The following is a 23,491-nucleotide window of genomic DNA, read 5'->3' on the forward strand; positions in this document are numbered from 1 at the left end:
CGCATTGGATTTTTAGTCTTTTTTTTTTAAATTGTTTTTTTTTTAATAAATTGGGGAGGGGTGATTTAATCACAATCCTTTGGAACAAATTATATCCTCTAAATGTTCTTCATGTATGAAAACACATATATATTTGTAAAAAGATATGCATTAAAATTTCTTGCAAGGATCATTACTCATCAAACTCAGTAAACATATATAATAGAGAATATTGTAACTTACCATGGATGTTTTGTATTCAACAATATCAACGATTATTTTTTCAAGGCATTCACTTTAAAATTCCCCTGTTATTCTTAGTAGTTCAAATCATGATCTTTTATAAGACATTGTCAATTCCATTGCATTGGCAGTTGAAAAAAATCATCCTATGCTTAAACAATAGCATATGACAAGACAAGTTCCTTATTTCATTACAGCTAAAGCTCCTTATTTCATTACAGCTAAAGTTAGGCCTGAGGGCTATACAAACAATGCACAACTATGTTGCTGGGGGCATTTGGAATCCTGCCATCGCCATGAAAGAGAATTGGATGATTCTTACAAATTTGGGTTTGTAACTGGCTTTATGATTTCAGTAGTAGCTATATTTATATTCAGTACATCTACCATGCCTCTGTTTATGTCTCTATTTAGTTCCTGGTCGTAAGCTATAGAGCTGGTTATGCAAGTACTGTAAGAGCTTTTGGAAATATTCTGAAATAGTAAATTAAAGCTATAGTATTTCTTCTACCATGTTTATTCAAGTCTAAGATTACAAGCATAGAAAAGAAAGGCAAAAAAGAGAAGGAAAAAAAAGAGACCAAGTTCGAAACTAAAACATATGTACATATATAATAAACAAGAAAAAAGAAAACTAACAAGCATAGCAGAGAAAATTCCACAACTTTCTATCTTCAATTTCTTCGATATGTCCTCCGCTGTCTCCTTGTGCAATGCATCTTAACCAGCCATCCATGCCTCGTTATGATCACCATATCACCAAGAGCCACTCCAGCAACTAGCCCACTTATGAGTCCTATCAACACAACTTTCCATTCAAATTCAAATAAAGACTCTGAATTATCATTTTCTTCAAACACTGAAGGTGTCAGTGATGGGGGATCTAAATCACCACATTTCTTAAGCAGTAGATCACCACACAATCCTGGGTTTCCTTGAAAGTAACTAGTCTCAAAAGCACTAAACTGTTTCCCTTGAGGTATAGGCCCCATAAGATTGTTATGAGAAACATTGAAGCGTTCAAGAAATCCTAGTTCCTTTAGTTGTTGAGGGATATGCCATGAGAGCTTGTTTTGAGAGAGGTCCAATGATTCTAGAACTGTCATTTGAAAGGTTTAACGAGTAAAGGCCTTTTAGGTTTCCAAACAATTCAGAAATCTCTCCTTCAAATCTATTGCTTGACATATCAATAAAAGTAAAGATATCTAGGATGGCACCATAGTATCTCTTTACCCCTTTGGAGATGATTGTGATTGTATAACGATTTTCAACATGGGTCAAACCAATTTCAGCAAAAGTATAGTTCAGCATTACACTCAAATATTTCAAAGGACTGGGATTGATACCCTTCATGGCATTCCAGCTGAAAATGTAATCTGATGGCAATTCACCTGTGAAATTATTAAAAGAGATATCAATTACTTGCAACTTGGGGAACTCCAAGTAGTTTTGGGGTTGCCCAATCACACCGTAGAACCCATTATGCTGCAATATGAGAATCTTCAACACCGGAAGAGATCCCAACCAAGATGGAAAAACATCCCTAAGTTGATTGTTCGAGACAAAAATACCTTCAAGCATCATACAATTGGACAGTGTTCGTGGTAGCTACCCCTGCAACTTATTGTAACTGAGATCAATTATTCTCAAGTTCCTTGCACTGTTGCTGCATATTTTAGGAATGGTGCCCTGAAAGAAGTTGTTTCTTAAACTTAACACATCCAAAGAATAGCTTAAGTTTCCCAAACATTTTGGAATTGTACCAGTCAAGGTGTTATCAGACAAGTCAAGTATAGATAGCTTGGATTGCAGAACATAGGTGAGATTTCTCCACTTATCATGTTATTTGATGCATTATAACTCAAGATGGATGGGGGAGGAATTGGTAGTACTCCTTGCAACATGTTAAATGAAACAATGTATACTTGCAAGTTAACCCAAGGAAGAACTGTAGGTTGAGAGCTTGTTAAGAAGTTGTTGGCAATGTTCAAGAGACGAAAAGTGTCTATACTTGTATTCCACATCCATTCAGGTATTTCACCCCTTATCTTGTTATTTTGAAGTACCAACACCTTGAGTTCATTCTGATGCCTAAGAAAATCAGGGAATGTATTCAAGTTGCATGAACCCAATTCCAACCTCTTGAATTTTGAACTTGTTGCATTTTTTTTTCCCTTCATAATGAATACAGACAAACTATTTTCACCTAAGGTTAGATTCGTGAGAAATTTCATGCCAAAAAACATGTCAAATTTCAAAGTGCCACTTAAATTGTTAGCACGTAGATAAAGAGTCTCAAGGTTGATGATGTCAGATAATGATTGTGGAACAAGACCATAGAATTGGTTATGTCCAAGTAGGAGTGTATTTAGTTTGGTAAGGTTTCCTAGCCAAGGTGGGATTGGACCAGTCATATGATTACTAAAGAGATATAATGAAGTCAGTTGGGTAAGATTTTGAAGAGAAGAGGGAATGCAACCAACAAAATTGTTATGCCCAAGGTGTATAGTGGTAAGTTGGGCAAGTTTTCCAAGTGAAGATGGAACACACCTTGAAAACTTGCAGCCATCAACATCTTATAGATCCAATGAATCAAGCATTTGGATTGAGGAAGGTAGGATTCCAGAAAATCCACTTTTATGAAGTATCAATTCTTTAAGAGGTCTTTTATGTTTGAATTCAGGCAAATAACCCTTGAGATTCCTATTGGATCCTACATCAAGATATCTTAGATTTGGCAATTGAAAAGTGGTTGCAGGAAATTCTCCATGCAAGGAAATAGTGATACCAAAGAAGTGAAGTTTGAAAGGAAATTAGGTACTATGGATGAGATGTTTACATAACTGAGATCAAGAACTTCTAGACCAGTCAAATTTTGCAGTAGGCTACTCAAATTTGGATTTTTAAGTTTCAAAACCTTTTGCTCAACATTTTCATTGTAATTGAAAGATAGGTCTAGTTGTGATAACTTAAACAAGTGTGAAATTTGTTTTGGAATTTGACCTCGAAAAGAAGACCTTGATAGGTTGAGATAAGTTAGGCCTGAATGTTTCCCAATAGCAAAAGGAATTTCAGAGTAATTGAAATTATTACCAGCAAGGTTCAACCTTTGAAGATGAACAAGATTGAAAAGAGTGCTGTTGGAGTTGATAAAGCCAAATAAACAACCTCTACTAAGATCAAGGCCAATCACATGACCAGTTTCCTCATCACACTGGACTCCATCCCATGAGCAGCAATTGCTTGTATTTACTCCAAGAGATTTCCATTGCAAAACCTTGGGATCACAGAGAGAACCAGATTTGTTAATGAGGAAGCTTTCTTTGAACTCCAACAAGGAAGATCTTTCATTATCATGGCAAAATGACTGAACAAAAGTAATATTTTTTGGAACCACAATATGCAACACCAAAAGCTTCAAAAATACACAAAAAATTGGCACTAAACACAGTGACAATCCCATAACACTTTGATTTTTCCCCCCTTTCTCTTAGAAAAGCTTGGAGGTTCTAATAAGAGAGCATCTTATATAGAGGCATGGAGAAGCTTCTTGCATAGTCAAAAACTTATTTATTTCCTGTAGACCAAAATAGACTGGTAGGGGGATTTTATAACTACAAAATATTAAGTTGAGTTTCATGTAATTCAGTTGAGTATGGGAAGCATGTTTGTAAATAAGAAAGTTTTCTTATGCAGATTTGTTAATGAGAAATTTTGCTGGGAAGTTCTACCAATTAAAGTGCTTATTTTGCAGCCAACATTTTATTTATTTCTTCTAGAAGAAAATAGACAGATAGAGACATTTTACAACTACAAAATAAAAAAGTTGAGTGTCTGTGCCGTATAGTTATTTTTTTTTTTTTAATATGCACTTTGATTCCAAGTAATAGCTCCCTGGTTACAGATTAAGTCAACTCATCTGAAAATGCCTAGTTTCTAAACCAATGAAAGATCTCCAAGAAAGGAAAAACAAACAATCAAGAAATAGATCGGTCATCCCAAACACTAAATAATTCATTTCTTACATCTTGCTATGTTCAATATATGTGAGTGCGACTTATCTACCTAAGAGGGCTTTAACTTATGTTGAATATCACCAATCCCAAATGCTCAAGCTAATGAAAGGTGGGCTTTCATTTGATTTATATTTCTTTCTAACACTCCCCCTTTCATTTGATTTATATTTCTCTTTAATACTCCTCTTTAAATATAGACCCGCTTAAATTATTTATTTATTTTGGGTGGAGTTTTTGAACCGATAAAAGATGGACTTTCATTTGATTTTATATTTCTCTCTAGCATCTTCCAACCATACACGTTTGGTCTTCTATTTTCGATCGTCTTTTGCACTTTTCTATGTGGATGGCTCGACTTTCTCAAATTTCTGTAATTGTATGTTGAAAAAATAGAAAATGTAACATCCCACATCAGTTGGAAAGGGGAATGAAGCATGGCTTATAAGCGTGTGGATACCTTTCCCTTCAAGAGGCCTTTTCCTGTGACCCACCGTTGTACTGGGGTCGGGAAGAGCAAAACCGTGCGGGCCGGGCCCAAAGCGGACAATATCTTGAGGCAGGTGGTCTGGGCTGTTACAGTGGTATCAGAGCCGGACCCGGATCGGTGTGCCAGCAAGGACACTGGGCCCTAAGGAGGGTGGATTGTAACATCCCACATCGGTTGGAAAGGGGAACGAAGCATGGCTTATAAGCGTGTGGATACCTTTCCCTTCAAGAGGCCTTTTCCTGTGACCCACCATTGTACTGGGGTCGGGAAGCGCAAAACCGTGCGGGCCAGGCCCAAAGCGGATAATATCTTGAGGCGGGTGGTCTGGGCTGTTACAGACTATCAGGACCCATCCAAAATTCCTTGCCAGAACCCTAGACAAGCCCTGATCCCAAGGAAACCCTACCGGACTCTCCAATGGAAAATCCGGCAGAACCTCCCCTAAGGGTTGGACTTACCACAAATTTCCTGCACTAAAAACACACTTCTATATCGTCCCCTTATTCCTCCCACATTACTACAATTTGATTCCACAAATTTACAGCACTCCAAAAAAAATAACAGTAACTCAGTGCATAATTAATACATAAATGTCCGAGATAGTATACAAAGCTTCATGAATTACTATTAAACATAGAATACAACAAGAGTGAAAGAAGTATTACGAATGCAATAAATGAAGGCAAAGGTACTTCTCGAACTAAGACAGCGATGAAGATCAAGTCCGCTCCGGATGAATACCGACAAAACCTGGTACCTAGAGGAATGGAATTTAAAAACGTGAGATGCTAATCATCTCAGTGAGTGACCCTATCTACTATACAACTATAATACCACGATAATTAAGTAGATAAATAATAATTAATTGAAAATAATATTTTCTCTCAAAACCCTTACAATTCTCTAGGTTGGAAAAGTTTCCCTTTTAAAACATTTTCACAAAACCCTTTACTCGTATTCCCCGAAAAACCAAGACATCAATTCATTCAAATAAGTATCAAATAAAATATAATAAGTCAAGCATCCAAAATTTATAATTTAAAGGAAATTAATTTATTGAATAATTATGTAAAGGGAAAATTAAATCAATTTAAAATCCCCATTCAAATAAATAATAAAAACAGTATTAATTATATACTTAATTCCAATACAATTTCAAAATATTTATTTTAAAATTCCAGTTCTGAAAATCACTTGATGCACCCATTATATACCAGTGGCGCCAACAGTACCCAGCGTCCGAAGGTACCGCCAGACAGGAGGTTATAGAGAGAAACCGGCACACAGTCGCATGGCGTCCCACTGCGCCGCTGCAAACTGCAAACAGGCGTCCCGGCCATGGAGGGGCGGCCTACCCTCATCCGATGGCAAACACAGGACAACCCCATAAAATCACCTGCGTGCTACTCACACCCACCCGCGCGCTAATCACATCCGTGTGCACACTAACCATATCACAGATAAACAGAACACCAGTACATGTATGGTGCATCTAAAAATCATAAATCAATACATCTCAAAATTTCAAAATTTCCATAAATATACCGGGTTTATCCCATCCAATTAAACCCGTAATTTTTCCACAATTCTTTTATAATCATCGTCGTAAATTCATCGCATAAATTCCATAATTTTCAAATCCACCAGCTCTCAAATCCACCAATTTAAATATTCAAGTTTTTCCAATGGCATAAATATTTTTGAAATATAATAAATTAAATCGCATAACATTCCAGGGGCATACTTATAAAAATTGAAGTCACCAACATAAACAAATATTTTTCTTGAAATATTTGAAAATCAAATCATGCCCAAAATAATGTTAAAACCACAAGAATTTCATATATAATTGAATTCCACAATCCTCAATACCATAAAATAATTTTCACATGGCATAAATTTATATAATGCATATTTTCTTTAATGAAAATAAATCCACCAATAATTTCCACAATAAATCAATTAAATATTTGACACATAGAATATAAATTTCAAATATTCATTTCGCACATTTCTATCATGTATATGTCTTTATATAGTTCGATATCAAAATGTTGCAAATTGTGGAAATTATTGTAGTAAGGTGGGAGGGATAAGGTGGTACCATATGGAAATGCATTTTCGTACAAATAATTTTTGGGATATGTTCTACCCTTAGGCGAGATGCTGTTGGATTTTCCGTAGGACGGTCCGATAGGATTTTCCCTGTGATCATGACTTGTTTAGGATTCCGAAAAGGGATCCTGGATGGGTACTGACATGATCTGTCTGATAACATGTTCGGTGTGAAGATTCCACATTGTTTGGGAAACTTAAGCACTTCTTTGTATGTGTTGAATTTAAGAAACAACTCCTTTTATGGCAACATTCCTGAAATATGCAGCAACAATGCAAGTAATTACTTGAGAATAAATGATCTCAGTTATAGTAAGTACTTGAGAATAAATGATCTCAGTTATAATAAGTTGCAGGGGAAGCTACCATGATCATTTTCCAATTGTAAGATGCTTGAAGGTATTGTTTTCTCCAACAATCGATTGCATGATGTTTTTCCATCTTGTATGGGGTCCCTTCCATTCTTGAAGCTTTTGATACTGTAGTCCAGTGGGTTCTATGGTGTCATTGAGAAACCGAAAAGTCATTCAGAGTTTCCCAAGTTGCAAGTGATTGATATATCTTTCAATAATTTCACTGGTAAGTAATTGCCATCACATTACATTATCAGTTGGAATGCTATATGTTTAAAATTTACTGAATTTGATGAGCAATGACTTGTAGAACTTTTCATGCATCTCTTCCAAGGAAACTGAATTTTCATGGGATTGTCACAATTAGTCTTTTGATAAGATTGCAATGTACAAAAGGAATAGCTTATTAACAAGAATTTATAAACCAGAAAGATTTCTTTTTTTCAGTATCTCATGAACGAATTGGCTCTGAAATTGTTGGAAGGCATTCTATAGCCTCTTATGTACTGCAAGTAACCAACCAATTGGAAGTGTTGCTTTGATAAGTTCTGAGAAGCTTATGCTTTTAGTCAAATTTTCAAGCCTTGCTAGTAGTCTGTTGAAAAAGATATTTATAATAACTCCTTGATTTTTAAAATAAAAGAAATATTTTCCACTCACCTTGTATATTTGTTTACTAATATATTAAATACAGTAATGACCAATATACAGATGGATGATCTTATAAAAGAAACCAAAGAATTGAAGAAAATAATATATGCATCATTTACACATATTCATTCATCTGTAGTTCTTAATTTATTGTTACAAATGAATGCCTATAGCAATCATCCTTCATGTAAATTCATTTATAACTTTGCTTTAATTTGTAGTTCTTAATTTACTGCGTATAAGTGCATGGCTCTAGCTATCACCTTAGATTAATATTCAATATATATATATATATATTTATTTTTATTTTTCTTTGTTGTTTGAGACTTTTGTTAGGTTGTACAATTTCTTTGTTGTTTTAAACTTTTGTTTCTATTTTGTATGTTTAGTTTTTCAATTTACAATTCAAGACATTTGAAAAAGTCAGGTCAATCGCATAAAAAGTGCAAATGACTATCCGGAGGACCAAAACGTGTGTGGTTTGGACGTTGAAGTACTACATTTTTGGTTGACAAATCTCTCTCACTTGCATTGAAAATAGCTGGATATAAAAAATGAATTATTGAGAGTTTGTGGCACTGACATATATGTTTCTAGATTGTTTGGTTTTGCTTTCTTGGAGACCATCCATTAGTTAAAGTATTTGCATTTTCAAGCCTCCGTGAGACGACTTGACTAAGTCTATAAACTAAACTCAGTAATTAGTTGACTCAAAGTATATCTTGGAAAACACAAAAAAAAATTAAAAAAAAATATCACACAAAAAATCAACTATTTCGTAGATAATGTTTCTTTCTTATTCTATATCTGGTATACAAGAAATAAATAAATTTTTCATTGCATAAGAAGCATGTGTAATAATCATACAACACTTGATTTACCTTTAGACAGGCAAAACAGCATTAGCTTCCTCTACAGTTTTCACGGCATAGATTTCAAAGCACAGCAAGCTATAAAGTATGATAAATATATTGAATATATGGTATTAATTAAGCTTACACTTTCAATATAAAAATCACAGCTTATATTCCATATTTCAGTGGTGAGGAAAAGTACCTCATATTCAGCCAACTGGTATGGTATGTACTACGGAGTCTGTAATTTGGTTAATATGGTATCTACTAAGGACTTTGTAATTTGGTTGAGTAACAAAAGGCTGATCATCTGACTTTTTTACAAGTACATATAATCCAAGTCTACTAAAGAAACACATAAAAGAATTAATTTGAACTTTTTGCTACTCATCCTATGTGATAAACCAGAGCACTAGATATAGAGACCACAAACACAAGATATACAATTAAGTGAATAAATAAATGTCAGTTTCAATAATCCAAAGGCATTTGTTTCCAAAGAAGACACAGTTACTACTTACTAGGACATCATAATCACATTGAAACTGAGGAACAGGTAGCTAAACTAGTCCTGGAACTATGCAACATTGTCGAAAGAAGAACATTGTGTTGACTATTGATAATGAAGGATATACTCACGAACTAGCTTTACAGCATCCTGATTAGTAAAGCGGCTGAAGCGTTTAACTTATTGCTGTGCTTTCTGACCAAACACTCTGGACAAGAAAATTATAATCTAATAATTAATAAGAGAAATCTTGAAAAATTAAAGCTGCAAGATATGGATTGAAATGAAATATGAAGAATTCATTAAAAAGCATCCTCTAATGTAGTTTTTTTTTTTAAATATCATATTGAGGTAGTTGCTTCAATGATCATCCGACATATGCTTGAGTTGATCACATCTATGCTAAAAAACAATTGCACCTCACAATTTGTTAGACATTTGGTCTTTAAGAATTCTGATAAAAACATAAACAGATAAGAGATTGATGGTCAAAACAAAACAAAAAAAAAAAAAAGAAGAAGAAGAAGATAAAAGAAATACACAATAACTCAGGTTGTTTTATTTGTTCACCGTTCAAAAATATGCTTTTCGACTAAAACCAGTTATAAAAATCACATGCTATAATTTTTCAATCATACAATACTTTCCCAAGATGCATATTTACATGGGGAGACATTTGAACTATGTTGATATTATTAAAAAAAAAAAGGAAAAAGAAAAAGAAAAAGCATTTAAGTTTATGAAAACAATAATGTGATAATATAAATAAGTAACGCAAAAGTGGAAAAAGTTACCCCTGTTTTGTTCATTAGATGCTTTCCAACTAATTCGTAGTGTTAGCTAGCTAGTTGACTCATAAACCTTTTTTTCTTTTTCTTTTTTCTTCTTCTCCATTTTTTTTTATATTGCTATTTAATTTCTTAAAACTATTCTATTGAACTTGATAGCCCTGGTTGTCTTTTCTTTCATAGCTATTAAAATGATTCTTTGTGGTAATATCTTTCTATAGTTACTGTGATTTGTTGCTGGTAGTTTGCTAAGTCTTTTAGAGTTTTGCTAGTTATTGCCATTGGTAATCATCATCAGTAAAATCCACTATGGATGTGGCTATTTATCAATTGGTTTCAATTTTTTTTTGTTTTTTTTTTTCACTCCTTAAAACTATAAATATAATCGAAAAAAGTGAACTGATAATAGTAATCAATTAAATTGTCCCATGGATGTGTGTGTCCTACAATTTGTTTCCTGAGTTCTTTGTTTATTAAACTATGTGTGGTGTAAACTTTTATATGTTTGTTTGTTGGATCCTTGACGAAATTGTGCACACGAAATGACAAAGGTTTGATGTATTGTCTCACTTAGGTTTTGAACAAAATCATTTATATATATGTACGTAATACACATGAATTTTATAATTACGCGTTCTTTTCTGTTTCTTAGATCATGAATTTATTATATTAGCAAATGACAAAAAATTTTAATTAAACCAGTTTACTCTGTTTTTATTGGGTTGCAATTACCTATCTTTCAAAAAACTATGCAACATATATACCTTATTAAAAAGATATCAAGATATTTTCTTTTTATGTTTGAGACTTTAATCTATGAATGTTGTATATTCTTTTTCATGTTTGAAAATTTTCGTTTTCTGTTTTTCCAATATAATATTCAATAGATTTGGTAAAATCAGGTCTTTCACATAGAAAGTTGCAGATGGGAAACCATGACGTGTCTGGTTGGATCATGAAGTGAACTTTGGTAAATAAGTCTCTCACATTATTCAACATAGCAACTAATTCAAAAAAACTATATATATAACTAATTCAAAAAAAACTATATATATATATAGTCAACATTGCAAAAGAAATCTGGCATATAATATTGTATATTCATTTTCATATTTGCAAATTTTCGTTTTTTGTTTTTCCGGAATAATATTCAGTGAATTTGGTAAAGTCGGGTCTTTCACATAGAAAGTTGCAGATGGGAAGACATGACGTGTCTGGTTGGACCATGAAGTGAACTTTGGTAAATAAGTCTCTCATATTATTCAACATAGCAACTGATTCAAAGAAAAACAATATATATATTTATATATGTATAAATATATATATTCAACATTATAAAAGAAATCAGTCATAGATATATATATATAATGGAGTTCTACGATGTGGACTTCCACACTATTTTATGGTGTGAAACGTTTCAAAAACGATGGTTTTTGAAAAAATTGTCATCAATATTTATTTTTGTGTGATAGTATTGACAATGATTTTTTCAAAAACCGTCGTCAATATTATGTTGCACATGATAAAAACATGCAGACTTCTACACTATAGATGGACTATATATATTTGCTTTCTTAGATTGGTTGAAATCTTGGCATTTTCTATCCTCGCTGATGTAGTAGGAAAATATGATATATTTGATTTATATATATATATTTGCTTTCTTGGATTGGTTAAAATCGTGGCATTTCCTAGCATGGCTAATGTAGTAGAAAAATATAATATATTTGATTTGATGTATATCCTTATAGTAAAATACTATTTGCCCACATCGGAATTCGTGCACGTTGACCGAGGTTGACCGTTGACCGAGTGGGTCAAAAGTTGACTTTTTGTTCCAGTTGAAATTTCTAGTTGACCAGGGTACCGTGGCAAAGTGCATGATGCCCCGAGTTCGTAGACTAGTAGCACGTCGAAAACGGAGCTACGGTTTGAAAGTTATGGGCAAAACAAGTCGTGGTGCAAACTGTCCAAAAGATGCCGGGAGTTGACTTTTACCGTTGTATAATTTTTCTTTGACTTTTATATGGTTGTAAAGTACTTGTCGATACGAGTTCATAGACTAGCGGCACGCTTAAATCGGACATCTGGTTAAAAAGTTATAGACGTGTGAAGTTTGCCAGATACCGTAATATTTTATTATATTAGGCTTAAGTGTACAGTAACGCCACGTGTCGTCACCTGATTGGTCCACGTGGATGAACAGTGTCACTCACAGTGGCTTTTATTTGGCAAAAACGACGGGGAGGAGAGAGAAAGGGAGAGAGGAGAGAGAGAAGGAGAGAGAGAAAATCGTTAAATTTTCTGGCCGATTCCTACTACACGAGCCGGCCAGAAGGGAGCCCCTCCCCATTTCTGGCCAAACCCCAAAATCTCCCGACCGCAGGTCGCCGGACGCGCCCAGATCGAGCCAGTGAAGCTCGGCAGTGATTTTTCCCCTCCACCGCCGGCCACCGCCGTTTGACCCCTTTCCGGCCATTTTCAGGCCACACGCGCCAGCCACCCCTCACCACCTCCTCATTTCTGGCCAGCCTACCAAATTTCACGGCCACCAGACCTCCGACGCGCCGGGATCGGAGCATTTTCCAACGAGGCGCCGAAAACCTTCAAACTCCGATTTCGTTGCTGTCTGGCCTCCATTTGAATCCCCGCCGATCCCGTTGGAACCCTTTCCCCTTAATCTACAAAACCCCCAAAAGTCTCAGCCATCGGCCACCGCACGCGCGCCGCCGGCGACGGTTGCCGGTGACTACGGCGGCTCGCCGGAAATCACTGTTCCGGCTAGTACCCAGTTGCACCGCCAGTCCCTCTCCACTGATTCCAACCCCCTGAATCCAAATCCGGGGTCCTTTTCCGCCAATTCGCGACGGATTGAGAGGACTAAAAAGTTGAATCCCAAAAGCTTTCCGGCGAGATTCCGGCCACCACCGGTCCGATCTCCAGGAAGTAAGACCGGATTTGTAATCCTCGTCGCTCAAGCTTCGATTCGGTATATTACTCGTCTACTTTGGTTGTCGTTTGTGTTCGCTCCCTGGGTACCCATTTGGGAGTTACCCGATTAAAATATTAATATATTTGGTTTGGTGTATTGTGGATGTTTTAGGTGCACGTGCGAGTAGTGGAGTCGATCTTGCGGATGATCTTGATTGATATACGTGCTTAAGGTGAGTGACCTACCTTCAAATTGATTTCGATAATTAAATTTGTGAATATTTTGTGTGAATTGAATATTTGAAATTTATATTCTATGTGTAAAATATTTAATTGATTTATTGTGGAAATTATTGGTGGATTTATTTTGATTAAAGAAAATATGCATTATATAAATTTATGCCATGTGAAAATTATTTTATGGTATTGAGGATTGTGGAATTCAATTATATATGAAATTCTTGTGGTTTTAACATTATTTTAGGCATGATTTGATTTTCAAATATTTCAAGAAAAATATTTGTTTATGTTGGTGACTTCAATTTTTATAAGTATGCCCATGGAATGTTATGTGATTTAATTTATTATATTTCAAAAATATTTATGCTATTGGAAAAATCTGAATATTTAAATTGGTGGATTTGGGAGTTGGTGGATTTGAAAATCATGGAATTTATGACGTTGATTATAAAGAAATTGTGGAGAATTTACGGGTTTAATTGGATGGGATAAACCCGGTATATTTATGGGAAATTTGAAATTTTGAGATGTATTGATTTATGATTTTTAGATGCACCATACACGTACTGGTGTTTTGTTTATATGTGATATGGTTAGTGTGCACACGGATGTGATTAGCGCGCAGGTGGGTGTGAGTAGCGCGCAGGTGATTTTATGGGGTTTTCCTGTGTTTGCCATCGGATGAGGGTAGGCCGCCCCTCCATGGTCGGGACACCTGTTTGCAATGGCGCGGTGGGACGCCACACGACCGTATGCCGGTTTCTCTCTATAACCCCCTGTCTGGCGGTACATTGGGACGCTGGGTACTGTTGGCGCCACTGGTATATAGTGGGTGCATCAAGTGATTTTCAGAACTGGGATTTTAAAATAAATATTTTGAAATTCCATTGGAATTAAGAATATAATTAATGATGTTTTTATTATTTATTTGAATGGGGATTTTAAATTGATTTAATTTTCCCCTTTACTTAATTATTCAATAAATTAATTTCTTTTAATTATAAATTTTGGATGCCTGACTAATTATATTTTATTTGATGTTTAGTTGAATAAATTGATGTCTTGGTTTTCGGGGAATACGAATAAAGGGTTTTGTGAAATTGTTTTAAAAGGGAAACTTTTCCAACCGAGAGAATTGTAAGGGTTTTGAGAGAAATTATTATTTCCAATTAATTATTATTTATCTATTTAATTATCGTGGTATTATAATTGTACAGTAGATAGGGTCACTCACTGAGATGATTAGCATCTCATATTTTTAAATTCCGTTCCTCTAGGTACCGGGTTTGTCGGTATTCATCCAGAGCGGACTTGATCTTCATCGCTGTCTTAGTTCGAGAAGTACCCTGTTCTTCATTTATTGAAATTGTAATATTTCTTTCATCCATGTTGTATTCTATACTTAGTAGCACTTCATGAAGCTCTGTATACTGTCTCCGACATTTATGTATTAGTTATGCACTGAGTTACTGTTATTCTTTTGGAGTACTGTAAATTTGTGGAATCAACTTGTAGTATTGTGGGAGGAATAAGGAGATGAAAATAGAAGTGTGTTTTCAGTGCAGGAAATTGTGGTAAGTCCAACCTTTAGGGGAGGTTCTGCGGGATTTTCCATTGGAGGGTCCGGTAGGGTTTTCCTGGGATCACAGCTTGTCTAGTGTTCCGGTGAGGAATTTTGGACGGGTCCTGACAATATACCAGTGGTGTCCGATGACACCCAGCATCCCAAACACCATTTGATGGGGAAGTTAAAGAAAAAAACCGATATACAGTCGCGTGGCATCCCACAGCACCACTGCTAATAGTCATCTTGGCCATGGAGGGGGATGGCTGATACTACTATGCATTATACCCTGTCTACCCTCAGTTCGAAGGCAACCACAGAACAATCCTATAAATAAACTTGCGTGCTCATAATAAATACAATATAGAACATTGACATGGTGTTGTACACCAATACCAGTGGTGTCAAGTGGTACACAGCGTCTCAAGTACCATTCTGATGAGAGGTTATAGAGAGAAAACCTGCATCCAAGCCGTCCTGGCGTCCCAGCAGTGTCGATGCTATAACCCTTAATCCTAGCTATAAAGGGGGCGGCTATGGGCAATATCAAACTTGCCTTCCCTCAGTCTGATGGCAACCATGAGAGAGTATACAACCTATGCGCTCATGACTTCCACAACTACAGAACACCGATATGTATATGGCGCATCGAAAATCGATAAAATTTAATAATATTATAAAATTCAGATTTTTATAAAATATGATCGAATTTCTGCCCTTTTAGCAAATCCATAAAATCCCATGTTTCTTTTAAATCATCAAAACAATCCAATAATCTCGCAAAACAATTCCTCCTAGAATAATTTCAATTTCACGATTATCCAAATTTTATACAACAAAATTACTATCTTCTTAAATCATTAAAATTTATTTACGCAAAAATTATAGTAAATAACTTAAATTCACATATAATTAAACTTTACATAATTACATTTTATCATACAAATTAAATATAACAATAAATTCAATAATCAATAAATACAAGAAATCTCTCCAAACGATTTAATAAACATTATATTACAAATATATTTAAATCATATAAAATAGCATAATAAGATTGAATAACAATTTTCCTAACATTTAAAACATACATAATGCTTTTCAAAATTCAAAATAACACAAAATATAATAAGACTTATAATAATTTTGATAGGAAAGTCATCAATTTAGTAAGAACTAACTCAACAAAGTAACGGCCATATGCATACATTTATAAATATATATTGCCCAAAACAAGCTTTAGCCGTAACAAGATTAAACCATCAAAGTAAGCACACTAAAACTTAATTTCCAACTCACCACAACCATAAGCCAAGCATTTCCACTCCAAAATATACACAACACTAATCTAACACAAAAATAAAACCCAAAAAATTCACATCCTTCACTAACAATGTGTCCAAACCGCCATTTACACAAGAAAATCAGCAGGTAAATTATTCAACCTTTCATTCTTGTGGCCAAGTAGTAAATAAAACACAAAGACAGTAAGAAACTACTAAAATTAAAAGCTTTACCCCTTTAATTCCATAAATACAAATTTAAATTCTACTAATAACATCATCATCGGTTTCTCCATCAAAAATCCAAAAACTTTCACATTCAAATTTCCAACAAATTCACCAACCACGTGATTCTCATGACAAGTCATTAAACCACCTTTACAAGGCATGGTATACAACACTAATCCTCCACCAAGAATTCAGTGGCCGACTGAAACAAGCATGAACAATCCAAAATTTTCATACTTTTAATTAACAACATTTCACATTCAAAACACAGCCCAAAGTCTAAAATCTTAAGAAAAGTGAAAGACTTACCTAAATTTAAGTCCAAAACCAAGAATTGCATATGGATTTCAAAGCTTGAGTTCGAGCTCCCTCACATGGCACTTTGATTTAAACAAAAGAATTTGCCATATGTAATTACACCCAATGTAGAGCAGATAACAACCTTCAAAATGGTGCAAAGCCGGTATTGAATGGTGGTCAAATCTAATTGACTCCAGCGGCACGGAGATGGTGCATTGGCAGAGTTTTCAAGGGGTTTGAGTGATTTTTACTTAGAATCAAATCCTCAAATGAGTTCTTCAGGTTCTAATTCTTTGGAATCGTAAAGAAATTTTGAGTGTTTAAGGCTAACTTTTGAAGGATTTTCACTCTCTCTCTCTAGGTTGGCCATTGGGAAGGTTGAGAAATTCGGGGGAAAGGAAGGGTTTTATTGTGCCCCCTGAGAAAGAAAAATGAAAGAGGAGAAAGAAAGAGAGGAAGAACAAAGAAGAAGAAGAAAGAAAGAGAGCCCGAGATTGCTTTTCCACGTGGGGAAAAGAGAAGAAAAGAAAAAAATAAAAAGAAAATAAAATATATAATATAATAAGATACTATAAAAATATAAAATGACGATATAATATTTTATTAGAGGTGACATGTGACATGTTATAAATGCGACACATGGTGCATCCCATTTTGGTGACACATAACATATTTAAAAATCTTTTTTGAATATTATATTATCCGATAAAAGCAGTTTCGGAAAAAATAATCATAACTTTATAGATCTATAACTTTTCAATCATATATCCAAATTAAGTGCGCCACCAATCAACATAAAAAATCTATGATGAGCACTTTCTTATAATACATGATTCAACACCAAAATCTATGGAAATAAAAAGTCAATACTGAACTCGTTGACTAATCCAAATTGTATGCTGTTTTGCTCATAACTTTTAAACCGTAGTTCTGTTTTTGACATGTTGCTAGCCTAACAATCCGGATCGATGTGTACTATGCAACGGTACCTCAATCCATACAACATTCCATTCAGAGCAAAAAGTCAAATTTGACTCCGTTTGGTCAACTGTCGTCAAACCCAGCCAACGTGAAAATTTTTGGTGTGATTCAAAATAGGATGTTACATGTCAGGACCCGTCTAGAATTCTTCCCCGAAACCCTAGACAAGCCCCGATCCCAGGGAAATACCACTGAATCTTCCAACGGAAAATCCGGCAGCACCTCCCCTAAGGGTAGGACTTACCAAAAATTACCTGCACTGAAAACACACTTCTAAAATCACCCCCTTATTCCTCCCACAAAACTACAAGTTGTTCCACAAGTTTACAGCACTTCTCAACAATAACAACAGTCCAGTGCATAAATAAAACATAAGTGTCCCAATAGTATACAAAGCTTTATGAAGTGCTAAACAACAGAAATACAACAAAGATGAAAGAAATAATACACTGAAATGAATGAGTACAAAGGTACTTCTCGAAACACGATAGCAGTGGAAAATTGGTTCGCTCCGGAAGAACATCTACCACCCCCTGTACCTAAGGGAACGGAACTTAAAAACGTGAGATGCTAATCATCTCAATGAGTGACCCTAACTACTGAACACCTTTAATGATAATAATAATAATAATAATAACAATTAAGGGAATTGAATAAATACCAACAATTAATAAATAAATAATAATAACTGTTGGAAATAATAATTTCTCTCAAAATTCTCACCGATCACTCCGTTTGAAATGTTCCCTTTTTAAAACAATTTCACAAAACCCGATGTACGTACTTCCCGAAAATCAAGGGATTAAACCGTTTGATAAACAATAAATGAATAGATACATACCCCAATATATAATTAAACTGTAATAATTTATAATAAATAATTTTTGAACACCTTTGGGGTTTGAAACATTATTTAAAAATTACACTTGACGCACCACACCATATACCGGTGATGCCCTCCGATACCCAGCGTCCCGAGCACCGACTGGCGGGGGGTTAAAGAGAGAAACTTGCAAACGGCACTTCGGCGTCCCGACAGTACCGCTGCTGAAACCATCATCCCGGCCAAGGAGGGGGGCGGCTGAGGCCAATAACAAACTTGCCTGCCCACGGTCCAATGGCAACTATGGGAGAAATAATACTTGCGCGCAAAACCACATAATACTTGCGCGCTACCACGTGTCCATACACCAGAACACCAATAGTGTATGAGTGCGTCTAAAATAATTATTATTAACCAACCATACCATTTTCCAAAATTACCGTGGGAAATATATTAAATTTTTACACTTACCATCCCACATATTTTTACTCAACAAATCGGTACGAAACATCGATAACAAATAAACCATAATTTTTCTCGAAGTACGAGGTTCAACAATAAAAATATCGCGGGCATAATTTATAAAATTTAAACAAATATTTTCATAAAATATTTAACCCAATTATCCCCGAAAATAATACTTAAAACCACGTACGATTATTACCGAAATATCATTTGCTCATGCATAATAAATAAATTAAACCACAATAAAACCATAATTAAATCGTACCACACGAGCATAATTTAAATACCAATTAAACATAATTAATTGCCCAAAATATTTTTGAAGGTGGGTCACTCACCTTAAGCACGTAAATCAGCTAAGATCCTCCGCAGGATTAACTCCACTACTCGTACGCGCACCTAAAACATCCACAGTATACCAACCAAATATATTAATATTTTATTCGGGTAATCCCCAAATGGGTACCCGGGGAGCGAACACCAAACGATATCTAAAAGTTGCAAGTTATATACCGAATCGAAGCTTGAGTGATAAGGATCACGGATTCGGTCTTACTTTCCGGTGATCGGACCCGAGGTGGTCGGAATCTCGCCGGAAAGCTTTTCAGGTTTCGACTCCGCAATTCTCCCAAACCATCGTGAATTGGCAAAAACGGATGCCGGATTTGGGTTCAGGAGGTCGAACACAGTGGACAGGGGCCGGGGGTGAGACTGGGTACTCGCCGGAACAGTAACTTCCAGCGAGCCGCCGCGGTCACCGGCAACCGTCGCCGGCGGCGGTGCGTGCGGTGGCCGTTGGCTGGGATTTTTTGTAGATTTGTAGATCGAGGGGAGAGGAATCCAACGGGACCGGCGGTGAGGCAAACGGAGGCCGGACGGCGGAGAAATAAGGGTTTGAAGAATTTCGGCCCCTCGCCGGAAAAAGCTTCGATCCCGACGCGTCGGTGGTCCTGTGGCCGTGAAATTTGGTGGGTAGGCCGGACTTGAGGAGGTGGTGAGGGCTGGCTGGCGCGTGTGGCCAGAAAATGGCCGGAAAGGGGTCAATCGGCGGTGGCTGTCGGTGGAGGGAAAAATCGCCGTCGATCTTCGCCGCCTCGATCCAGGTGCGTCCGGTGGCCAATGGCCGTGAAACTTTGGGCTTTGCCGGAAATGGGGAGGGGCTTCTTGCTGGCCGGCACGTGTAAGGTGGATCGGCCAGAAAATTTGAAAAATTCCGACGGCCGGTCGGACTCTCTCTCTCTTTCTCTCTCCTCTCTCTCTTTCTCTCTCTTCCCCGAGATTTTTGTCAAATAAAAGCCACCGTGTGACACTGTTCATTCCATGTGGACCAATCAGGTGATGACACATGGCATCACTGTGCAATTAAGCCAGATATAATAAAATATTACGGTATCCGGCGCATTTCAACCGTCCATAACTTTTTAACCAAACGTCCGATTCAAGCGTGCCGCTAGTCTATGAACTCGTATCAATGAGTACCTTACAACCATATAGGAGTCAAAACAAAATTACACCACAAGAAAAAGTCAACTCCCGGCACCTTTTGGACTATTTGTACCTCAACTTGTTTTGCCCATAACTTTCAAACCGTAGCTCCGTTTTCGGTGTGCTACTAGTCTACGAACTCAGGGCATCATGTACTTTGCCAGGGTACCCTGGTCAACTGGAAATTCCAACTGGAACAAAAAGTCAACTTTTGACCCGCTTGGTCAACGGTCAACCTCGATCAACGTGCACGGATTTCGGTGCGATTTGGGACGAGGTGTTACATTACAGATCAAGTAAGTAAAGACAATTCAGGTTGCAAAACATATGTGACATGTCTTGTAACACCCCGTCCCAAACCACATCGGAATTTTTGCACGTTGACCGAGGTTGACCGTTTACCGAGTGGGTTAAAAGTTGACTTTTTGTTCCAGCTGAAATTTTTGGTTGACTGTGGTACTGTGGCGAAGTACATTATGCCCCGAGTTCGTAAACTAGTAGCACGTCAAAAACGGAGCTATGGTTTGAAAGTTATGGGCAAGACAAGTCAAGGTGCAAACTGTCCAAAAGGTGCCGGGAGTTGACTTTTTATCATTGTAGAATTTTGTTTTGACTTTCATAGACTAGCGGCACGCTTAAATTGGACATATGGTTAAAAAGTTATGGACATGTGAAGTTTTTCGAATACCGTAATATTTTATTATATCTGGCTTAAGTGCACAGTGACGCCATGTGTCGACATCTGAGAGGTCCACGTGGGTGAACAGTGTCACCCACGGTTGCTTTTATTTGGCAAAACGATGGGGGAGGAGAGAGAAAGAGAGAGAAGAGAGAGAGAGAGAGAGAAAACCACCGGCCACCGGAGTTGCGAAATTTTCCGACCGATTCTTGCCACACGCGCTGGCTAGACAGGAGCACCTCCGCATTCCCGGCCAAACCCCAAAATTTCACGGCCAACCAACCGGTGACACGCCCGGATCGGGGCTTTTTCTGGTGGCAGCGCCGATTCCTTCAACCGCCGAGATCTCCACATTCTGGTCTCCATTCTTGTCACCACCGGTATCGTTGAGACCGTCTCCCTTCGATCTACAAAACCCACAAAAATCTCAGCCACTGCACGCGCCGCCGCCGGCGACAGTTGTCGGCGACCGCGACGGCTCACCGGAGAAATCCCTATTCCGGCTAGTACCCAGTCCCGTCTCCGGTCCCTCTCCACTAATTCCGACCCCCTGAATCCAAATCCAGTGTCCTTTTCCTTCAATTCGCGATGGTTTGAGAGTATCGAAGAGTTGAATCCCGAAAGCTTTCTGGTGAGATTCGGGCCACCTCGGGTCCGATCTCCAGGAAGTAAGACGGGATTTGTAATCCTCGTCACTCAAGCTTCGATTCGGTATATTACTCGTCAATTTTGGTTGTCGTTTGTGTTCGCTGCCGGGGTACCCATTTGGGAGTTAACCGATTAAAATATTAATATAATTGGTTTGGTGTATTGTGGATGTTTTAGGTGTACGTGTGGGTAGTGGAGTTGATCCTGCAGAGGATCTTGATTGATATACGTGCTTAAGGTGAGTGACCCACCTTTAAAACTATTTTGGAGTGATTAATTATAATTATTTGGTGTTAATTTGGTATCTGGAATTATGCTCATGCGGTGGAATTTAAATATAATTGCGGAAAAAAAATATTATTTTATATATATATATACCCATTGATGCTAAGCGAAATTTTCAGTTATTAAGAAATTTTCGATTATTATTTTATTGTGATTTAATTGTATTTATTATGCATGAGCAAGATATTTTTATTAATTAATTGTATCTGGATTTTAATATTATTTTTGGGCATGATTGGTTTAAATTGGTGGTTTCAAATTTTATAATTATGCCCGTGGAATATTAATTGATGGACCTCGTGATACGAGAAAAATTATTTGTATATTGTTATCGGTGGTTTTGTACCGGAAACGTTAAAGGAAAATGTAGGATGGTGAATTTGAAAAATGGTAAATTTCCCACTGTAAATTTTGGAAATTGGGTTATTATTTTAGACACGCTCATACAGTATTGGTGTTTTGGCTGTATATGTGGATTAGTGCGCAAGTTATTATGTCTCCCGTGAGTTGCCATTGGACCAAGGGCAGGCAAGTTTTATATTGGCCATAGCCACCCCCCTCCGTGGCCGGGATGACGGTTTCATCAGCGGTGCTGTCGGGACGCCAAAGCGCCGTATGCAAGTTTCTCTCTATAACCTCCCCGCCAGTCGGTGCTCGGGACGCTGGGTATCGGAGGGCATCACTGGTATATGGTGTGGTGCGTCAAGTATAAATTTTCATATAGAACTTTCAAACCCTAAAGTGTTCAAAAATTATTTATTATATTTTATTACAGTTTATTTACCTTTGGGTTATTTAATTATTATTTATTAAATTAATTGATTCCTTGATTTCGGGAAATACGAATAACGGGTTTTGTAAAAATGTTTTAAAAGGGGAACATTTCCAATGGAGTGAATAGTGAGGATTTTGAGAGAAATTATTACTTTCAATTGTTATTTATTTGTTTATTTATTTAATTGTTGGTATTAATTAAATGCTTTTATTTGTTATATTATTAATATTAAAAGTGTTCAGTAGTTAGGGTCACTCACTGAGATGATTAGCATCTTATATTTTTTAATTCCGTTCTCTTAGGTGCAAGGGGTGGTAGACGTTCTTCCGGGGCGAACCTAATCTCCGTCGCTGTCGTAGTTCGAGAAGTTACCTTTGTCTTCGTTTATTTCAATTGTAATACTCCTTTCATCCTTGTTGTATTCTATACTTAATAGTACTTCATGAAGCTCTGTATACTGTCTTGGATATTTATGTATTAATTATACACTGGATTACTGTTATTCATTTGGAGTGCTGTAAATTTGAGGAATCAATTTGTAGTATTGTGGGAGGAATAAGGGGATGAATATAGAAGTGTGTTTTCAGTGCAGGAAATTTGTGGTAAGTCCAACCCTTAGGGGAGGTTCTGCCGGATTTTCCATTAGAGGGTCCGATAGGGTTTTCTTGGGATCAGGGCTTGTCTAGGGTTCTGGTAAGGAATTTTGGATGGGTCCTGACATGTCTCAACTCAGTAGGTTATTTGATACATTATAAGTCACAACGGATGATGGAGGAATTGGTGGTGCTCCTAGAAACATGTTAAATGAAA

At 36.6% G+C, this 23,491-nt stretch overlaps 1 protein-coding gene across 1 annotated transcript; it reads right to left on the reverse strand.

The window, feature by feature from the left end:
• Nucleotides 1-540: 540 nt before the first annotated feature.
• LOC132800785 (receptor-like protein 49) lies at nt 541-1,803 on the reverse strand. Its single transcript, XM_060815064.1, has 3 exons — nt 1,440-1,803; nt 975-1,321; nt 541-696 (listed from the first exon to the last, which is right to left on the reverse strand). Exons 1-3 carry the CDS (start codon nt 1,801-1,803, stop codon nt 541-543), a joined length of 867 nt encoding a protein of 288 aa, XP_060671047.1.
• Nucleotides 1,804-23,491: the final 21,688 nt, after the last annotated feature.

This window comes from Ziziphus jujuba, chromosome 2 (genome assembly GCF_031755915.1).
Source record: "Ziziphus jujuba cultivar Dongzao chromosome 2, ASM3175591v1".
In the NCBI taxonomy this organism is placed as follows: Eukaryota; Viridiplantae; Streptophyta; class Magnoliopsida; order Rosales; family Rhamnaceae; genus Ziziphus; species Ziziphus jujuba.

Bases quoted from the DNA above. Each gene is read 5' to 3' on its own strand.
- LOC132800785 (XM_060815064.1), bottom strand. From the start codon at position 1,803: ATGCTTGAAGGTATTTTTGTCTCGAACAATCAACTTAGGGATGTTTTT. The intron at 1,322-1,439 runs GTGCCATCCTAG...TTCAAATGACAG, and splicing joins AGGGGTAAAGAGATACTATG to TTCTAGAATCATTGGACCTC. The intron at 697-974 runs GTGATCATAACG...TTACTATTTCAG, and splicing joins GAGTGGCTCTTGGTGATATG to AATATTTCCAAAAGCTCTTA.